Source organism: Pyricularia pennisetigena, chromosome 6, assembly GCF_004337985.1.
Source record: "Pyricularia pennisetigena strain Br36 chromosome 6, whole genome shotgun sequence".
NCBI classification, from domain to species: domain Eukaryota; kingdom Fungi; phylum Ascomycota; class Sordariomycetes; order Magnaporthales; family Pyriculariaceae; genus Pyricularia; species Pyricularia pennisetigena.
Genome location: NC_043744.1, coordinates 847,394 through 860,729, shown reverse-complemented (window position 1 = coordinate 860,729; position 13,336 = coordinate 847,394). Strand labels below are relative to the sequence as shown.

At 53.0% G+C, this 13,336-nt stretch overlaps 5 protein-coding genes across 5 annotated transcripts; 2 read left to right on the top strand and 3 right to left on the bottom strand.

Annotated features, from left to right (window-relative positions):
* Window positions 1–2,977: 2,977 nt before the first annotated feature.
* On the top strand, window positions 2,978–4,398 carry PpBr36_04122 (uncharacterized protein; the record flags this gene model as incomplete). Its single annotated transcript, XM_029891287.1, has 2 exons — window positions 2,978–3,367; window positions 3,442–4,398. The coding sequence occupies 2 exons, from the start codon at window positions 2,978–2,980 to the stop codon at window positions 4,396–4,398; spliced, it is 1,347 nt and encodes a 448-aa protein (XP_029749025.1).
* An 859-nt stretch (window positions 4,399–5,257) lies between these two features.
* On the bottom strand, window positions 5,258–8,130 carry PpBr36_04121 (uncharacterized protein; the record flags this gene model as incomplete). Its single annotated transcript, XM_029891286.1, has 7 exons — window positions 5,258–5,291; window positions 5,406–5,851; window positions 6,099–6,160; window positions 6,813–6,835; window positions 7,028–7,339; window positions 7,413–7,836; window positions 7,935–8,130. 7 exons carry the CDS (start codon window positions 8,128–8,130, stop codon window positions 5,258–5,260), a joined length of 1,497 nt encoding a protein of 498 aa, XP_029749022.1.
* Window positions 8,131–8,831: 701 nt separating this feature from the next.
* PpBr36_04120 (uncharacterized protein) lies at window positions 8,832–9,798 on the top strand (the record flags this gene model as incomplete). Its single annotated transcript, XM_029891285.1, has 3 exons — window positions 8,832–8,991; window positions 9,085–9,149; window positions 9,244–9,798. 3 exons carry the CDS (start codon window positions 8,832–8,834, stop codon window positions 9,796–9,798), a joined length of 780 nt encoding a protein of 259 aa, XP_029749023.1.
* Window positions 9,799–10,044: 246 nt separating this feature from the next.
* On the bottom strand, window positions 10,045–10,868 carry PpBr36_04119 (uncharacterized protein; the record flags this gene model as incomplete). The annotated part of the gene is made up of 2 exons (XM_029891284.1): window positions 10,045–10,782; window positions 10,866–10,868. 2 exons carry the CDS (start codon window positions 10,866–10,868, stop codon window positions 10,045–10,047), a joined length of 741 nt encoding a protein of 246 aa, XP_029749648.1.
* Window positions 10,869–11,378: 510 nt separating this feature from the next.
* PpBr36_04118 (uncharacterized protein) lies at window positions 11,379–12,814 on the bottom strand (the record flags this gene model as incomplete). The annotated part of the gene is made up of 2 exons (XM_029891283.1): window positions 11,379–12,595; window positions 12,682–12,814. 2 exons carry the CDS (start codon window positions 12,812–12,814, stop codon window positions 11,379–11,381), a joined length of 1,350 nt encoding a protein of 449 aa, XP_029749647.1.
* Window positions 12,815–13,336: the final 522 nt, after the last annotated feature.

Below are 13,336 nucleotides of genomic sequence, written 5' to 3'. Positions count from 1 at the left end.
ACTCTTCTTCTGACCGTCAATGGGTAGACCGGACAATGCCTCTGGTATGCATTGCGTGGATCCGTAGCAAGGAGAACATTTCGGGATTCTTTACTACTAGGTCTAGCATGCGCAGAGTTTCCGTAGGTAGGTACTGCGTATAAGGCGAACATGGTACCGCCGTCGGCCGAAGCATAGATGGATCCCAACTTTGCATCCGTGCGGTAAATCTCAAAAGCCTGCCGACTGCAGCGTGTGGGCACCAAAAAAGAAGAATAAAATCATAAAAGATCGGTTGACCGGGCGTGCAGGGAAGCGGGCATTGGGGACATGACTGGTGAAACATTAGTCGACATCGGCCGCGTGTGTGCCGACAAATAACGAAGCGCCCTGAGACGATGTACAGTAGACAGAGTAGAGACGAGACGCCGTCAACGGCCAATCACTGGTTGCTTGCGGCATGTGGGTGAGCAGGCTGTGCTACACGAAAGCGAACATACGTTATCAAAAAAAACTGTGGAATCAACTCTCCTCCGTGGGTGGGCAGCAAAAGGAAGAATCACCTCAATATTGCGTAAGTATGGGGTAGCAGATCCCGACTGGTCCACCGCACAAGTACAGTAAGCGCGTAAGGTGGGTGGGGTGGGTGGTGAACGAACACCATGTTAGATTGTGAGCACGTGTGTTGGTGTAGATCGTCCAAGGCAAACCTTCTGGTTTAACTTGCTTTTGTGTGGTCCTGGGAAAAGGAGTAATCAAAAAGAATAAATGTTGAGAAGAGGCCTTCCCATCCCTCGGTACTTGAGGAGGAGCTTTGATCGTAACGCCAAGCTATGATCGCTGTACTAAGCTTGGCGTTTCCACCTTGCCTAAGCACAATAAGCTTTTTGGCAGACAGGCGACAGACGAGGAGGCAATTGGTTCTAGCGAGTTATAGTAATCAAAAAGGCTTCACTGTCGCATTCAACTCGAAGCCGAGACCCGAAAGATCATCTGAAATTACACCTCCAGCATCTCAGGCGTATGCACGTTATGGATTTAGACTCTTGTCAATTTGTCTCCATCTCCTGAATAATAGCAGCGACTAAGGAACCCAAACGTCGACTGGCATCGAGCGCTGGCCTTTTTCAGCGGGGCAAATCCTTGAATGATTGACCGTTAGCCCTGTGCTCAAACTTGTTTTTCTTTTTTTTTTTTTCCCTATTTTCCCTCTTTTCTATTGCCCGGCTGGTTCTCAGAAAACGTTTCAAAAGACGGGGATCGTCAGGGGGGTCCCGCCAAGATAGGTGCCGAACATGGTTGGTTGGCAACTTGGCATTGCTGCATTGATTTGTGCGATTGGTTTAGAGTCTGACCTGGGACCAAGTGGTTAGAGAAGTGCTTTCGAATAGATACTGCACACAAACAGAAAACCATCGCGAGATTGGATTCGGAATTTGTGCCTCGCTCTAGCATTATCTCCATCTAGTCGTCATTATTCGGTAACCTTTTGCCGGTCGCTGCAGGGCGATAGCTAGAAGTGCACGAACCATCCCAGCCTCGATCAAGGACGGCCCTAGAATTCCCCACCCTTCACGTGCTTTCGTAAGTTTACACAATGGTTTTAGCCTACAAGATCCTAAAAACCACGCTCGCAAATCTCCGCTGTCAACAGAGTCGGGCACGGGCCGTTGACCGGAATATCCAGCTTGAAACTGGGACCCGCCTGCTTGGCGCCCTACGGGCCTAGAGCCAAGACTTGAAACAATTTCTGCGGAGTAGGGCAGATCAGCATTTAAAGAATGACAGGAGGCTGAAGTAGATAATCAGCTCGTTGCCCAGTCGCATGTTGAAGATGATGGGGAGTTTAGAGAGTAACAAATAAATTTCAATAGATGCATCTAAATCAATACGAGATCAATCTTTGGATGTAGGGTTTGGGCTTCAGTTAAATCTCGGCAACAGATCAGTCCAAGGGGATTGACAACCAAAATGGCTGAAATATATTCGGCAAGAGGCTGACGAGATGCAACAAAACTGGAACTCGTTCCGGGAAAGGACGGTCCCTTCCGTGTCAGAGGTTGCACAAACAATTTTTCAGTCTAGATGCCTGAGGTACCCTGCAGAGGTACCTTGCAAATATGGGGTATGTCATGTACCGGTTTGGTGCATATCATCTTATCGTAGTATTCGTGTAAAGTGCACAAAGACGAGTGGAGACAGTGCTCCAAGTTCCGTTTTGAAAAACTCTGCTGCGGAATGGAGGGAACGTAGTGACGTACCCAGCAATTACCAACTTTTTCGCTGGAGAAAGAGCGAAAACGAGTCCCAGCTCAGTTGGGTCGTCCCATCTCGCCTTCAACCTCGCCAAAATACAGTACGACGCACACCCAGCCCCCACCATTCCGTTAACTCAGTTTTAACTCAGCTTGACTGCACGCACCCAGAAAGGCCTTGTCGTGGCTGGGCAAGCCTCCACCCACCGCACAGCGCAAGCACAATTGCCTCCCAATCTCGCTTACTCATCCCCACCCATCCAAACGGTGCTCGCAGCTCCAAACTCAGTCGATTTCTGGCGGCTGGAGCACAGTCAAGACTTGTCTCCTTGGCCTTCGCAACCCATTGTGTGCGAAAACGACAGTACACTGTGCGGTGCCACTGCAGCTGATTGGCTCGCCTTCCCTTGCCGTACTAGCGCTCGGCCGATTTTTCAAGCAAAAGGAAAAAACTGACAGGTAGTCAGTCCGTCGCCCGTCCATCGCTTGCGACCGTCTCATCATTTCCGTCATCTGGATCAATCCACCGTCCGTTCATCCGTCTCGGCCCCTCACCACCCCATCCGGACTACTGTCCCAGCACCCGGTCGGCACCACCCGCCGCCGTGACACGTGGTGTCGGTGCCCTTGTCGCGTCGCCATTCAAGACACGTTTATACCGTCCAACCAACCCCCCGATCCTGGTTGGACGGCTCTCCTCACCTCCCCAGGCCCCTTGAGCGACCGGCTGACGCGCCAGCGCCATGGCGGGCATGTCTGAGGAGGACTATGGCGCCACCGACGTGTCCCTCGCCGACGTGTCCACCGCTGGTAATGGTAAACAGCGCAAAGGGCCGCGATTCAGCTGGACGCCCGCGTACGAGGCCACCTTTTTCCGTTCGCTTTGTGAGTCGGTACAGCTTGGCCTCAAGGACAATCACAGTTTCAAGGCTGAGGCCTGGGACCGTGCCGCTACCGCGCTGCAAAAACAGCACGGCGCATACCCTAATAAGGGCCATCTCATCAACAAATCGGACAATGCGCGAAAGAAGTTTCGCCTGTGGAGAGGGCTGCGCGAGGACCCTGACTTTCTCTACAACCCTTCAACGCGCCAGGTCACGGGCACCGATGAGGCATGGAGGTTGCACATAGAGGTTAGCAGGAGAGATTATTCTGCCAAAAAGAAGGCATGAATGCATTGCTGACTGAGATATTTACATACATCTAGAAAGAGCCTCTCTCGCGGTCTCTGAAGGGCAGACCTTTCGATCACGAGGAATACATGGAGATTCTGTTTCCAGACGTTATTGGTTCAGGAGGAGCACCCAAGCGCATCACAAAGCAGAGAAGGAAAGATACGAGCGGCTTGCAACAGCTGGACGATCCAGATCTTTCGCTCGCGGAGACAGCCAACAACAATCTCCTAGATATGCTGGGCGATACCAGCTTTGCAGCCCCCACGCAGCACAGCCTGGTCGGCTCGTCACTCGGTTTCCCGACGTCAGCCATCACGCAGCAGTCTCAGCATCAGTCTCAGCATCAGTCGCCACTGCCGCCGCCGCCGCCGCCGCCGCAGCAACTTCAATCCCCGCTACCACCACAGCAGCAGCTTCAGCAACATCAACAGCAGCCTCCGCAGCGGTCCATGCCGTCCCCCGCGATCAACTCGAGAGCATCAATTGCTTCTGCGAGTGCTCTCACGCCACCAGATGAGAACCCCACCCCTGCCGCCAAAACCACCCGCAAGCGCTACCCCGCCGACCAGCCGTCGGCCCCGGCTGACAAACGCCGCCGCACAACCGCACCGAATGCCTTTGTCGATCTGTCACACCCAGCGCAGGTTGCGCAGGCCGGCGGCGGCGTCATGGCGCGGCCCCCGACGACAACAACAACTACGACACAGCAAGCACCACACGGCATACCAGCGACAATCGCGGAGGACCTATTACTACAGCTATCCGAGAACGTCAAGCAGTCTCGTCCGCTCCGGTGGCCAGAGCAGGCTATGGAAATGTTCTTCCGCGAGTTTTGCAACGAAGACATGGATCTCCAGGTCAAGATCGCCGAGAAGGTGCTTACAGACCCGAGCAAGGCCATGGTTTTTTGCAAGATGCCGCCAGAGGTGCGGAGTCATTGGGTTGGCAGGCTGCGTGACATACATTTTCGCGCCGGACCTGGGGTGTAGTGTAGGAAACGCATGGGTCAAGGGCTTCGCATCTTTCTCTAAGCATCGGTTTTATTTCTTTCTATCTTTTTCATTGTCTATCTTTTGGATACTTCAGGTGGCACATTTCTTTGGATAGTTTCGCGTTCCGTCTCATCATGACATGGAGTTGGGGTGTTCAGCGTTAGTATCTTACATGGTGTGTTTTTGTGCTTTTCATTTCTCAAAGTATCACGTTGGAGGAAGGCAGTGTTTGCAGGGGGTTTTATGATTGGGCAGACTAGCAGTCATGTTCACTTTACGACTAGTTGCATCTCTGGCGGCGTTCCGGGTGTTGGATTGGCCGACGTAGTAATATGAAAGATACTGTATCGGGCCCAGAAGCGAATGACTAGTATGTCTCCTTTAGAGTGAGACTTATCGGGGTCCCATTTTCACGCTAATTACAAGAACTCTAGTTGTCGGACGTAAAGTATGCTGAGTCGCTATAATCGCCTTGATGACAGGTCCGAGACTGATTAATATAGGCTATGCGTATACACTTTGCACAATATAATGAAAAGTCATACATGCACCTTGCGTGCGAACAATGACATGACCCTTTGCGGAAGGAAGCGCGAAAATGTGACTAGTTATGAACTTATGATAGAGTAGAGTGAGGCTGGGTAACAAAAAAGCCAAACAAGAAACTTCCAAAGCTGCGCCGGAAAACCCCTTATTACCACTATCCCTGACAGATCGATCCCGGTGAGCTGAGAATTTGACCGGATTATGGAGCCTTTGATGAAAACAACAAGCTGATCTGTGAGCGCAAGAGACGACACCATCCCTTATCTTCCATGACCTTGCATCTCCTGGCTTTGTCTGCAGCCTGGCGACATTATTGCTTCTTGCCCTTGGCCTTGTACCACGCCCTGAAGTAGTAGAGAGTAGAGTCTGTTAGTAAAAGCACGTTCGCCATGGCCAGGTCGGGAGAAACAAGGCCGGAATAAGGCTAAGCAAAAAAGAAAAAAAAAAAAAAAGCTCACCTAGCAAAAATGCTCTCCCCAAGCCCAAGAAGCCCAATCAAGCCAACACCCAACCCGACAACTTTGGAGTTGAGAGCCCTCCTCTCCCACAGACCCCAGGCCTTGTAGCCGAGCACCGCGCCCAGGCCCATGACGGCAGCGAGGTTTCCGACAGCGAGGGCCGAGGCGGCGCCGTCGCTCATGGCCGAGATGCGCGAGACGAGCCAGTCGTCGGCGCGGTGCGCCTTGGCCTTGGCCTTGTCGCGGGCGCTCCGGGCCTTTGCCTCGGCCGCCTCCTTGGCCGCCTCGGCCTCGCGCTCCAGCCGCTCCGCCTGCGTCTCGGTCTGCACTTCCTGCTCGGCAAAGTCGGAGGGCACGGTGCGGACAGAGGGCGCGTCCACGTCGACCAGGGACGACGTCGAGGCGCTCGTCGACGTCTCGATTTGGGGTGGCTGGGGGGCAGCGGCCTGATTTTGGTGTAGTTGGTTAGCTCTGAGGTCTGTGTGGTTTGTTGTGTTGCTGTTTGCTTTGTTTAAACATTAAATCCTTTTTCGTCCTCCAGATATCGTCTGATTGAATTGACCAACAGCAACTAGCAGCTTGCAGGACCGATACCCCTGCGTGTTGTTGCTGTTGCACCTAATGCCTGCCCGCGACCAAGATCATCGTGAGAAAGAGATTATGATTAAAAAAAAAAAAAAAAAGAAATCTTACCTCCTCAGGAGTCTGCTTTGGGCCCATGGCCGCTATGTCGGCGTACGAAGCTTCAGTAGACACTGTTTTTACCGCATCGCGGTTAGCAATCATCCCATCATTTGCCATTGTTGCTCTTGCGCGCTGAACGCGAGCTCTTCCCGACCATCAAACACTTCAAAGTCATGACATCACCGGTGGATCCACTCGTCAACGTACTCTTGAGTTTTAAACAGAGTCAGGCTCTTCTTTGTGTAAGGCGCAAACGCGTTTTGAAAGGGCCGTGAGATTGAGTGCTAAATAGCCGCCTTGATGTCGTTTGGATTTATTTTTTTTTGTGTGAATGATTGGAAGAGGGGAGGGAGGAATGGAGGCTGCGTGGTTGGCATGTGAGAAGTTAAGGAACGGGGGTGGTGTGAGCGAGGGAGAAAACCGGGTGGGAATTGGCTCCATTGATCGCTTGCTTGCTTGGTAGGCCCTGGAGCTGGTAGCTTCCAACCGCCCAGTCTACCCGACCCCTGTCGGCAAATGACGTGTGTAGCTGCAGCCCGCTAGCTGTTGAGCTTGGTCCAAGTCGTGTGCTCTCGTGCGGTGCAGAGACAAACAGGCGTTAGTACGGAATAACCCATACTACCGAGATCATTTGGCCCTTGGTTTGTGCAGACAATGCCTTGTGAGCTTTCTAGATGCACTTGGGTCTAGTCTAGCCTAGACCTCAAAATTCTTACTATTTACAGCTGTTGTGGTTCACATATCTGCTGTATTGGTTCTACTGTTACAAATCTTGAAGATATTTGCACACAAATAAATGTACAGGTCGAGTGGATTATGCCGCCGCCAGGCGGTTTGCTTTTTGTCCGTTTGATTTCGTCTACACATGCCCTCCCCGTCTAAATGCCGGAATCTCAACAGTAGTCGTCACAACGAAACAGTTCGTACTTCCTCATTACTGCTCCTTGGCCTTCTCGTTTGCATCAGTTGCATCGACGGCCTTTTTGGGAATCACGTCGCTTTCCGGGGTTGTCTTTGCGGGAGTCTCTTTGACGTCAGGGACAACTCTCGCGTCAACCTTGGACTCAGGTACTGACAAGTCCAAGGCCGGCTGTGAGTCCTTGACTTCACCAGCCTTTTCCGCGACAGGGGCGTCACTTGAGCTCTCGGGAAGAGGGAGAGCGTCGGCATCATCCTCAGCTGCCGCTTCCGCATCAGCTAGTTCGGCGCCGTAAACCTCGGGGTACTTTTTGAAACAGTCCTGCATGCCTCTGTGGGTCGATTTACGTTAGCGCGCCGTCCGACAGCTGATCTTGTCTCATCGGGACCTCGCTGAAAACATACTGGAACTTCTCGATGCAGTCCATGCCCTTGGGCTCCTCGGTCGAGTAGACGAAGCAGCTGAATGCCGCCTTGAACTCCTCGCCGCAGGGCCCGTCCGCCATTCCTCCGAGGCATGGGCAGTCCCAGTTGATCTCGCCCGTCTCTGGGTTGAAAGCGCCCTGCTGACCGGCCTCTTCCTCCAAAGCCTCGGGGGATCCCGGCATCGCAGCCGCGACTGGTGCGGCCTCCTCGTCCTTGACAGCCGCACCCTCGACTGCGCTGCCTTCTGGCGTGGGCTCCTTCGGCTTCTCTTCTGACGGTGTCGGCGGCGCCGCTACGGCCTTGGCCGCTCTTGCCTCGGCCTCCTTGCGCTTCTGCTCGATCACAGACTCGACGGTGGGTAGCTCGGCATCACGGAACTTTGGGGGTGAGGCAATGGTTTGTGCTGTAGCGGTTGCGTCATTGTGTCAGTGAGGGTATCCTTGAGTCGGCACGTTGCAAATGCATGCAAACTCTCAAAGCAGGGCAGGTGAAAAGTCGTACGTAACGGCTCGTCCGCAAAAAGAGGACTTGTGTTGTACCAGTAGAGAGCGCCAAACGCCAACCCCCATCTGACCGCAGCACCCTTCCATGTCCTCGGCTTGTCGGCCGGAGTTGAGCTGAGGTATCGGCGGCTCGGGTTCGACAGCGGCGCGGACCGGGCAGCGCGCGTCGTCGTTCTGATCGCGGCGCGATACATTGTGGATGTGGTTGCAGGAGTAACGAAGAGCGGCAATAAAACTAAAGTCTAGATTCACAAAATTCAACCTGTAAATCAGTCAAAACTAATACAAAGGAAAGCTGTGGCAGAGCAGCAGTTGCTCGGGTTGGTTGTCAATTCCCGTCGAATGGATTGGTAATCGCGCCGTGGAGCCTAAAAAATCCTCCATCATCTTGCTGCCGCCAAAATAAATTTTTGGCCCGAGGATTGACAAGAGAAGCGACATGGGTTCATGGCTTCTCCGCACGGACCACAACCCATGCTTGCTGCAGCTCAGCAAGCTGGTATGGATATATGACTGGAGATTCCAATTAAAAGCCGCCATTCGTTGTTGCGTGTTTGACGGGTTACATAGAGTTATGCATACTTGGGGTACTCTAGATAGATCATCATTTAGATTTTTTTTTCTCTTCTTTTTCCCCCTTCGTCTCTCATATTATTCTAGAATAATGAAATGTTTCTTCACCGTCCAGATAGCAGCTGATCCCACAAATGGCGTACCTATGACGCGCCCCGCTTCTTAGGGCGTCCAGTGTCAAGATCCTCACCAAATGGCGAGGGACTTGTCATGCGCCAGACTGTCATATAAAACTAAGAGGTCAATATATTCAGCTTGGTTTACCGCTTTCTCAAATGTGCAATCACAAGACCCTGTTTCAACATTAAAACCAAAAGGGATTATGGAGTCTAGTAAAAGTACGACAACATTCGAATGGCATCCTCGCCGTGTTTTTGAGCAGCATCAACATGACGAGGCCCCATCATGTCAAACATTCTCGGTTGTGGTACTCAACCAACCTATCAGCAACAAATCTGTACTGCAAAAGCTTTGGGCAAAATGTGGGTAGCATCTCCCCGTCCACGTTTAAGTATCGTACTTTACTGCATCGTGCTCCAAACAATATGACACTAACGTCCCCATGGGAACAACAGCAAGCTACAGGGTAGCCGCTGATGGCGGTGCAAACCAGCTTCTTGAAGCTGCGAAAGATTTAGCCGTAAGCTATGACATTGGGTTATTTCTTGATTTATATTGCTTGCACGTCCAAGACTCGGACACGCTTGGGAAGACTCTAATAACAACACGACTAGAATAATTTGGATGTGATTATCGGAGACCTAGACTCCTTCACGGCCTCCAGCGCCGACTTTTACTCCACTCTCACCAATCCACCGCAGGTCATCAAGATTACAGAGCAAGATTCGACCGACTTTTCCAAAGCGGTCACCCACATCCGCTCCCGACCGGACAGGCCCAGCGACATCGTGGCCATCGGCGGACTGGGTGGCAGAGTCGACCAGGGCCTCAGTCAGATGCATCACTTGTGCCTGTTCCAGGAGGATCCAAGCTACAGCCAGGGTCGCGTGTACCTCGTATCTGAAGAAAGCCTGACGTTCCTGCTAAAGCCGGGCAGGCACAGGATCTTGGTTCCGGACTGGGCAGGGCTGTTTGGGAAGCACGTCGGCATCATACCCATCAAGGGACCAGCCGTTATATCGACCAAGGGGCTAGAGTGGGACGTGGAGAACTGGAGGACCGAGTTTGGAGGGCGCATATCGACGAGCAACCATCTCCTGCCAGAGACCGAGATGGTCGAGGTCGAGACGGACAAGGACGTCATCTTCACCATCGCACTGAAGCAGTGAAATAGAGCTTTAATATCGGTCTCTGATGCGACGCTTTGATTGCCAAACGATTTCTGACCCAACAAAAAAAAAAAAAAAAAATGATGATCCTGAACGCCTCGCTCCCGAACAAGGCAAGAAAAACACACAATAGTAATGGCCACTGTGGCCAGCCTGCACACAGCCCACCCTCATCGGTTGAACATTCCCAGTGACTGAAAGCGCTTTTGACAAAGTTCCGTTGTTTTAGATGCATCCCGTATTCTTTTACCGCAAAAAGTGAATGCAAAGCCAGCAAAAGAGCAAAAAGACCACCACGCCGGCCCAAAAGATCCACTTGTCCTGCCTGGCCCGCCTCTCGACCATTCGGATCGTCTCGCCCGACACGCCGAGGGTGTTGGCGACCGAGTACAACCGCTTCTGCGTGTTCTTCATCATCTCCCGCTGGGCTCCGAGGTCGCCCAGCACCGCTTGCCCTCTAGCTATGTACTCGTCGAGGGCCGAGTTGGTGCTCGAGAAGAAGTCCTGCTCGCGCAACGCGTGCGCCTCGCGCGTCATGTCACTGCTGCCCATGCTGAGGGATGACTGCTGCTGCTGTTGCTGCTGCTGCTGCTGCTGGTTTGAATAGTGACCGTGCTGCCCGCCCCCGGCGCCGGCGTTGGCGTACGGGTTCTCGGGCGTCGAGGTGACAAACGGTCGGCGGCCGAGCAGCTCCGACCGGTTCTGGGTGTGCGCGGCATCTTCGCGGGCGGCCTTGAGGCTGTCGAGCTGGCCGCGGAAGCCGTGCAGCTCCTCGCGGAAGTTGCGGATGCGCTCAAAGGCCTTTTCCTGCTTGGCCGGGTTCAGCTCCTGCTTGGCGAGCGCATTGTACTCGTCTATGGTGCGCGAGAAGGACGTGAGCGAGGCGGAGAGGGAACCGAGCGCGGCGGGCGTCGGGTCCGTGATGTTTCCGAGGTCGCGGCGGATGTTGGTGCTCTGCTTGAGCGCAGAGTTGAAGGTTGCGTTCTGGCGGGGGGCGTGAGTTACGAGTTAGGTTGTGGGTGTTTAATGCGCTTTGTTTAGTCTTGCCATGTGGGCTGGCTACTCACCATAACTATGTGATTGCACTATATGAGCGGATCCCGCTTGTGGATTTTTTTGGATGGAGCAGAAATCAATAAAACCTTCTCACGTTGAGGTTTGGAACGACAGACGCCGTACGCTGCTTGGTGTTTGTGTGGTCAAGGTGGCTTCTGCTCGCAGCTGACGACTTGGACACGTAAAATCATGACCGCCCCAGGGCAGAATCTTTAGGACTTGCCTCAACCCTTGTCGCCAGGTCGCTTCTCCTGGACCCCTGTTTGCTGCAGCGGGAGGGCACAGTGCGACATGGGATAAGAACACAGAGCTGATGATGTGTTGACAATTGACCGATTTCGGCTGTGATTTGAACATTGAATTGCTATTTTTGCCCTCCTTTCAAAGGTGACGTGTTTCGTCCTTTTTCGTCTACAATAGACGATGGTATCGAAATCCCATCTCTTTTTAATAACAATCAATCCAATACTGTCTATACTAGACTTCTTGATCCGGCAAAATCACAAAACTCACATCCATCTCATCTATTTCTTGTGGTCTCCCTTGCCAATTCTGTCCACAAGTTCCAAGAAGATCTTGCCCAGGGCCTCATAGTCGTTCTCGTCCAGGTACACCTGGGCCGAAATCCTTATCCACCACTGCCCTTTGATCAAAATCACAGGCACCCAGGTGTCGTAGTCGCTCGCCAAGGTCTTCTGACACCAATCTCCCAACCCAGCTGCGTCTTCTTCGTCGACGAGAACCTTGGCGGAGGTTTCTCTCCCCTTGATGCCAAGCGGCAAGAGGACGTTGGACATTGCACAGTTCGTGAGCGTCCCCTCGGCGTTCTCCAGTACTCTTGTCCCAAGCATTTCGGCGACCATTTTACCGCCCTTCTTGTTCAGGCTCGTCATGTACTCGATGACGGCGTCCTCTCCTCCCAGCGCTTCCCGGATCCACTGAACCGCATGCTGCACCGACATGTAGCTCGAATTGTCCAGCGTAGAGGCGAAGGCGAAGTTGGCGATGAAATCCGGGTCGCCCTCCCCAGACGGCACCCAACCCCAGCTGGTAGGCAGCGTTGACCGCATCAGGGGCTGGTTGTGCTTGGGAACGTGCAGTACCGCACAGCCCCTCGGCGTGAAGAGCCACTTGTGGCAGTTTGTGATGAAGAAGTCGGGCTTGACCTGAGTTCCCAGGTGCTTGAGGTCAATCATGCCCACTCCTTGCGCCCCGTCGACTATGGACAGGATGCCTTCCTCGTGGCAAACCTTCACGAGAGCCTCGAATGGGAGGCGCACGGCAGGGATGGACGAGACAGTATCAATGACAGCCGCGCGAGGGCGCTTCCCCGCCGCCCGGCACTCCTGAATGGCCTTCTTGAACAGCGCGACAACCTCGTCATCCGTGAGGGGATACTCGAGCGGAACGGAGCGGCTAGACACATGGCCCCTTGAAATCTCGATCATGTACTGAACGGTCTTTCCGCAGGCGGCGTAGATTGTGTCAAAGCACAAGATCTCATCCTTTTTGTCATCATTCCAGACCAGGTTACGCAACACGGTGTTCACGCCCACTGTTGCGTTGGGCACAAAGACGACTGTATCCTTGTCGACGCCCAGCAACGGCGCCACGGCTGCCCGGGACCCTTCCAGGAGCTGTGACCAGTTGTACCGGATCCAGACGTCGGGGCGCTCCTCCGACTTGTCCTGGTAGTAGCGCCGGGCGGCGTGGACAGGGCGGGGGATGACGCCGAAGGAGCCTATGTTGAATCAGTATTGTTTTCTCGCATCAGATAAGCCCTGTCATGCTTTTGGGAGAGTGACGTTAAAAAGAAAACATGCACACCATGATTCATATTCCGATATTTAGGATCAATCAGGAAGTCTTGCAACACGTCCTTGCCGAACTGGCGCCTCGTCACCGGTTCGGGATGCGAATAAGGTTTTTCGGTTCCATAGTGTCGCAGTGGGGTTGCCATGTTTAGCTATGTGTCTTCGGAGGAGTATTTAATCTGTTGTCAATGGTGGGTGCTTTTTGATCATAGATCATTGACGGTCAAAGTTCTCCTCCAGGTTAGTCGTGATATTTCCTGCTTGATATAGTTCGAACTAGTGAGTCATCTCAGAGTATATCGATGCAGCTTCTTTCGTTACTCATAGTCGTTTCTCCACCAAAATTCGCAGGTTACAGATAGGAAGTCCTGTGGTATTCAGCGCCCTTGGCATTAATCGGCAGATTTCTGGTTACGGGCAGATTAGGCCAGGTCCACCCAGGCCAAAGTGACTAATGGCAGATAGGAAAACCCCAAAATAAGCACGCATATGGGACAAAGGGCGGCGGCCACACAGGTGCAACACCGAACAACCACCTTAGCCTGCTCCTCATGCAGGCCATCATTACATGTCGGATATTGACGGCAATTTGATCTTCCCGCTGACAAATGCAAATGGACAGCGCAAGTGCTGACCACCATCTAATATTCATGTACAAAATCTTGACA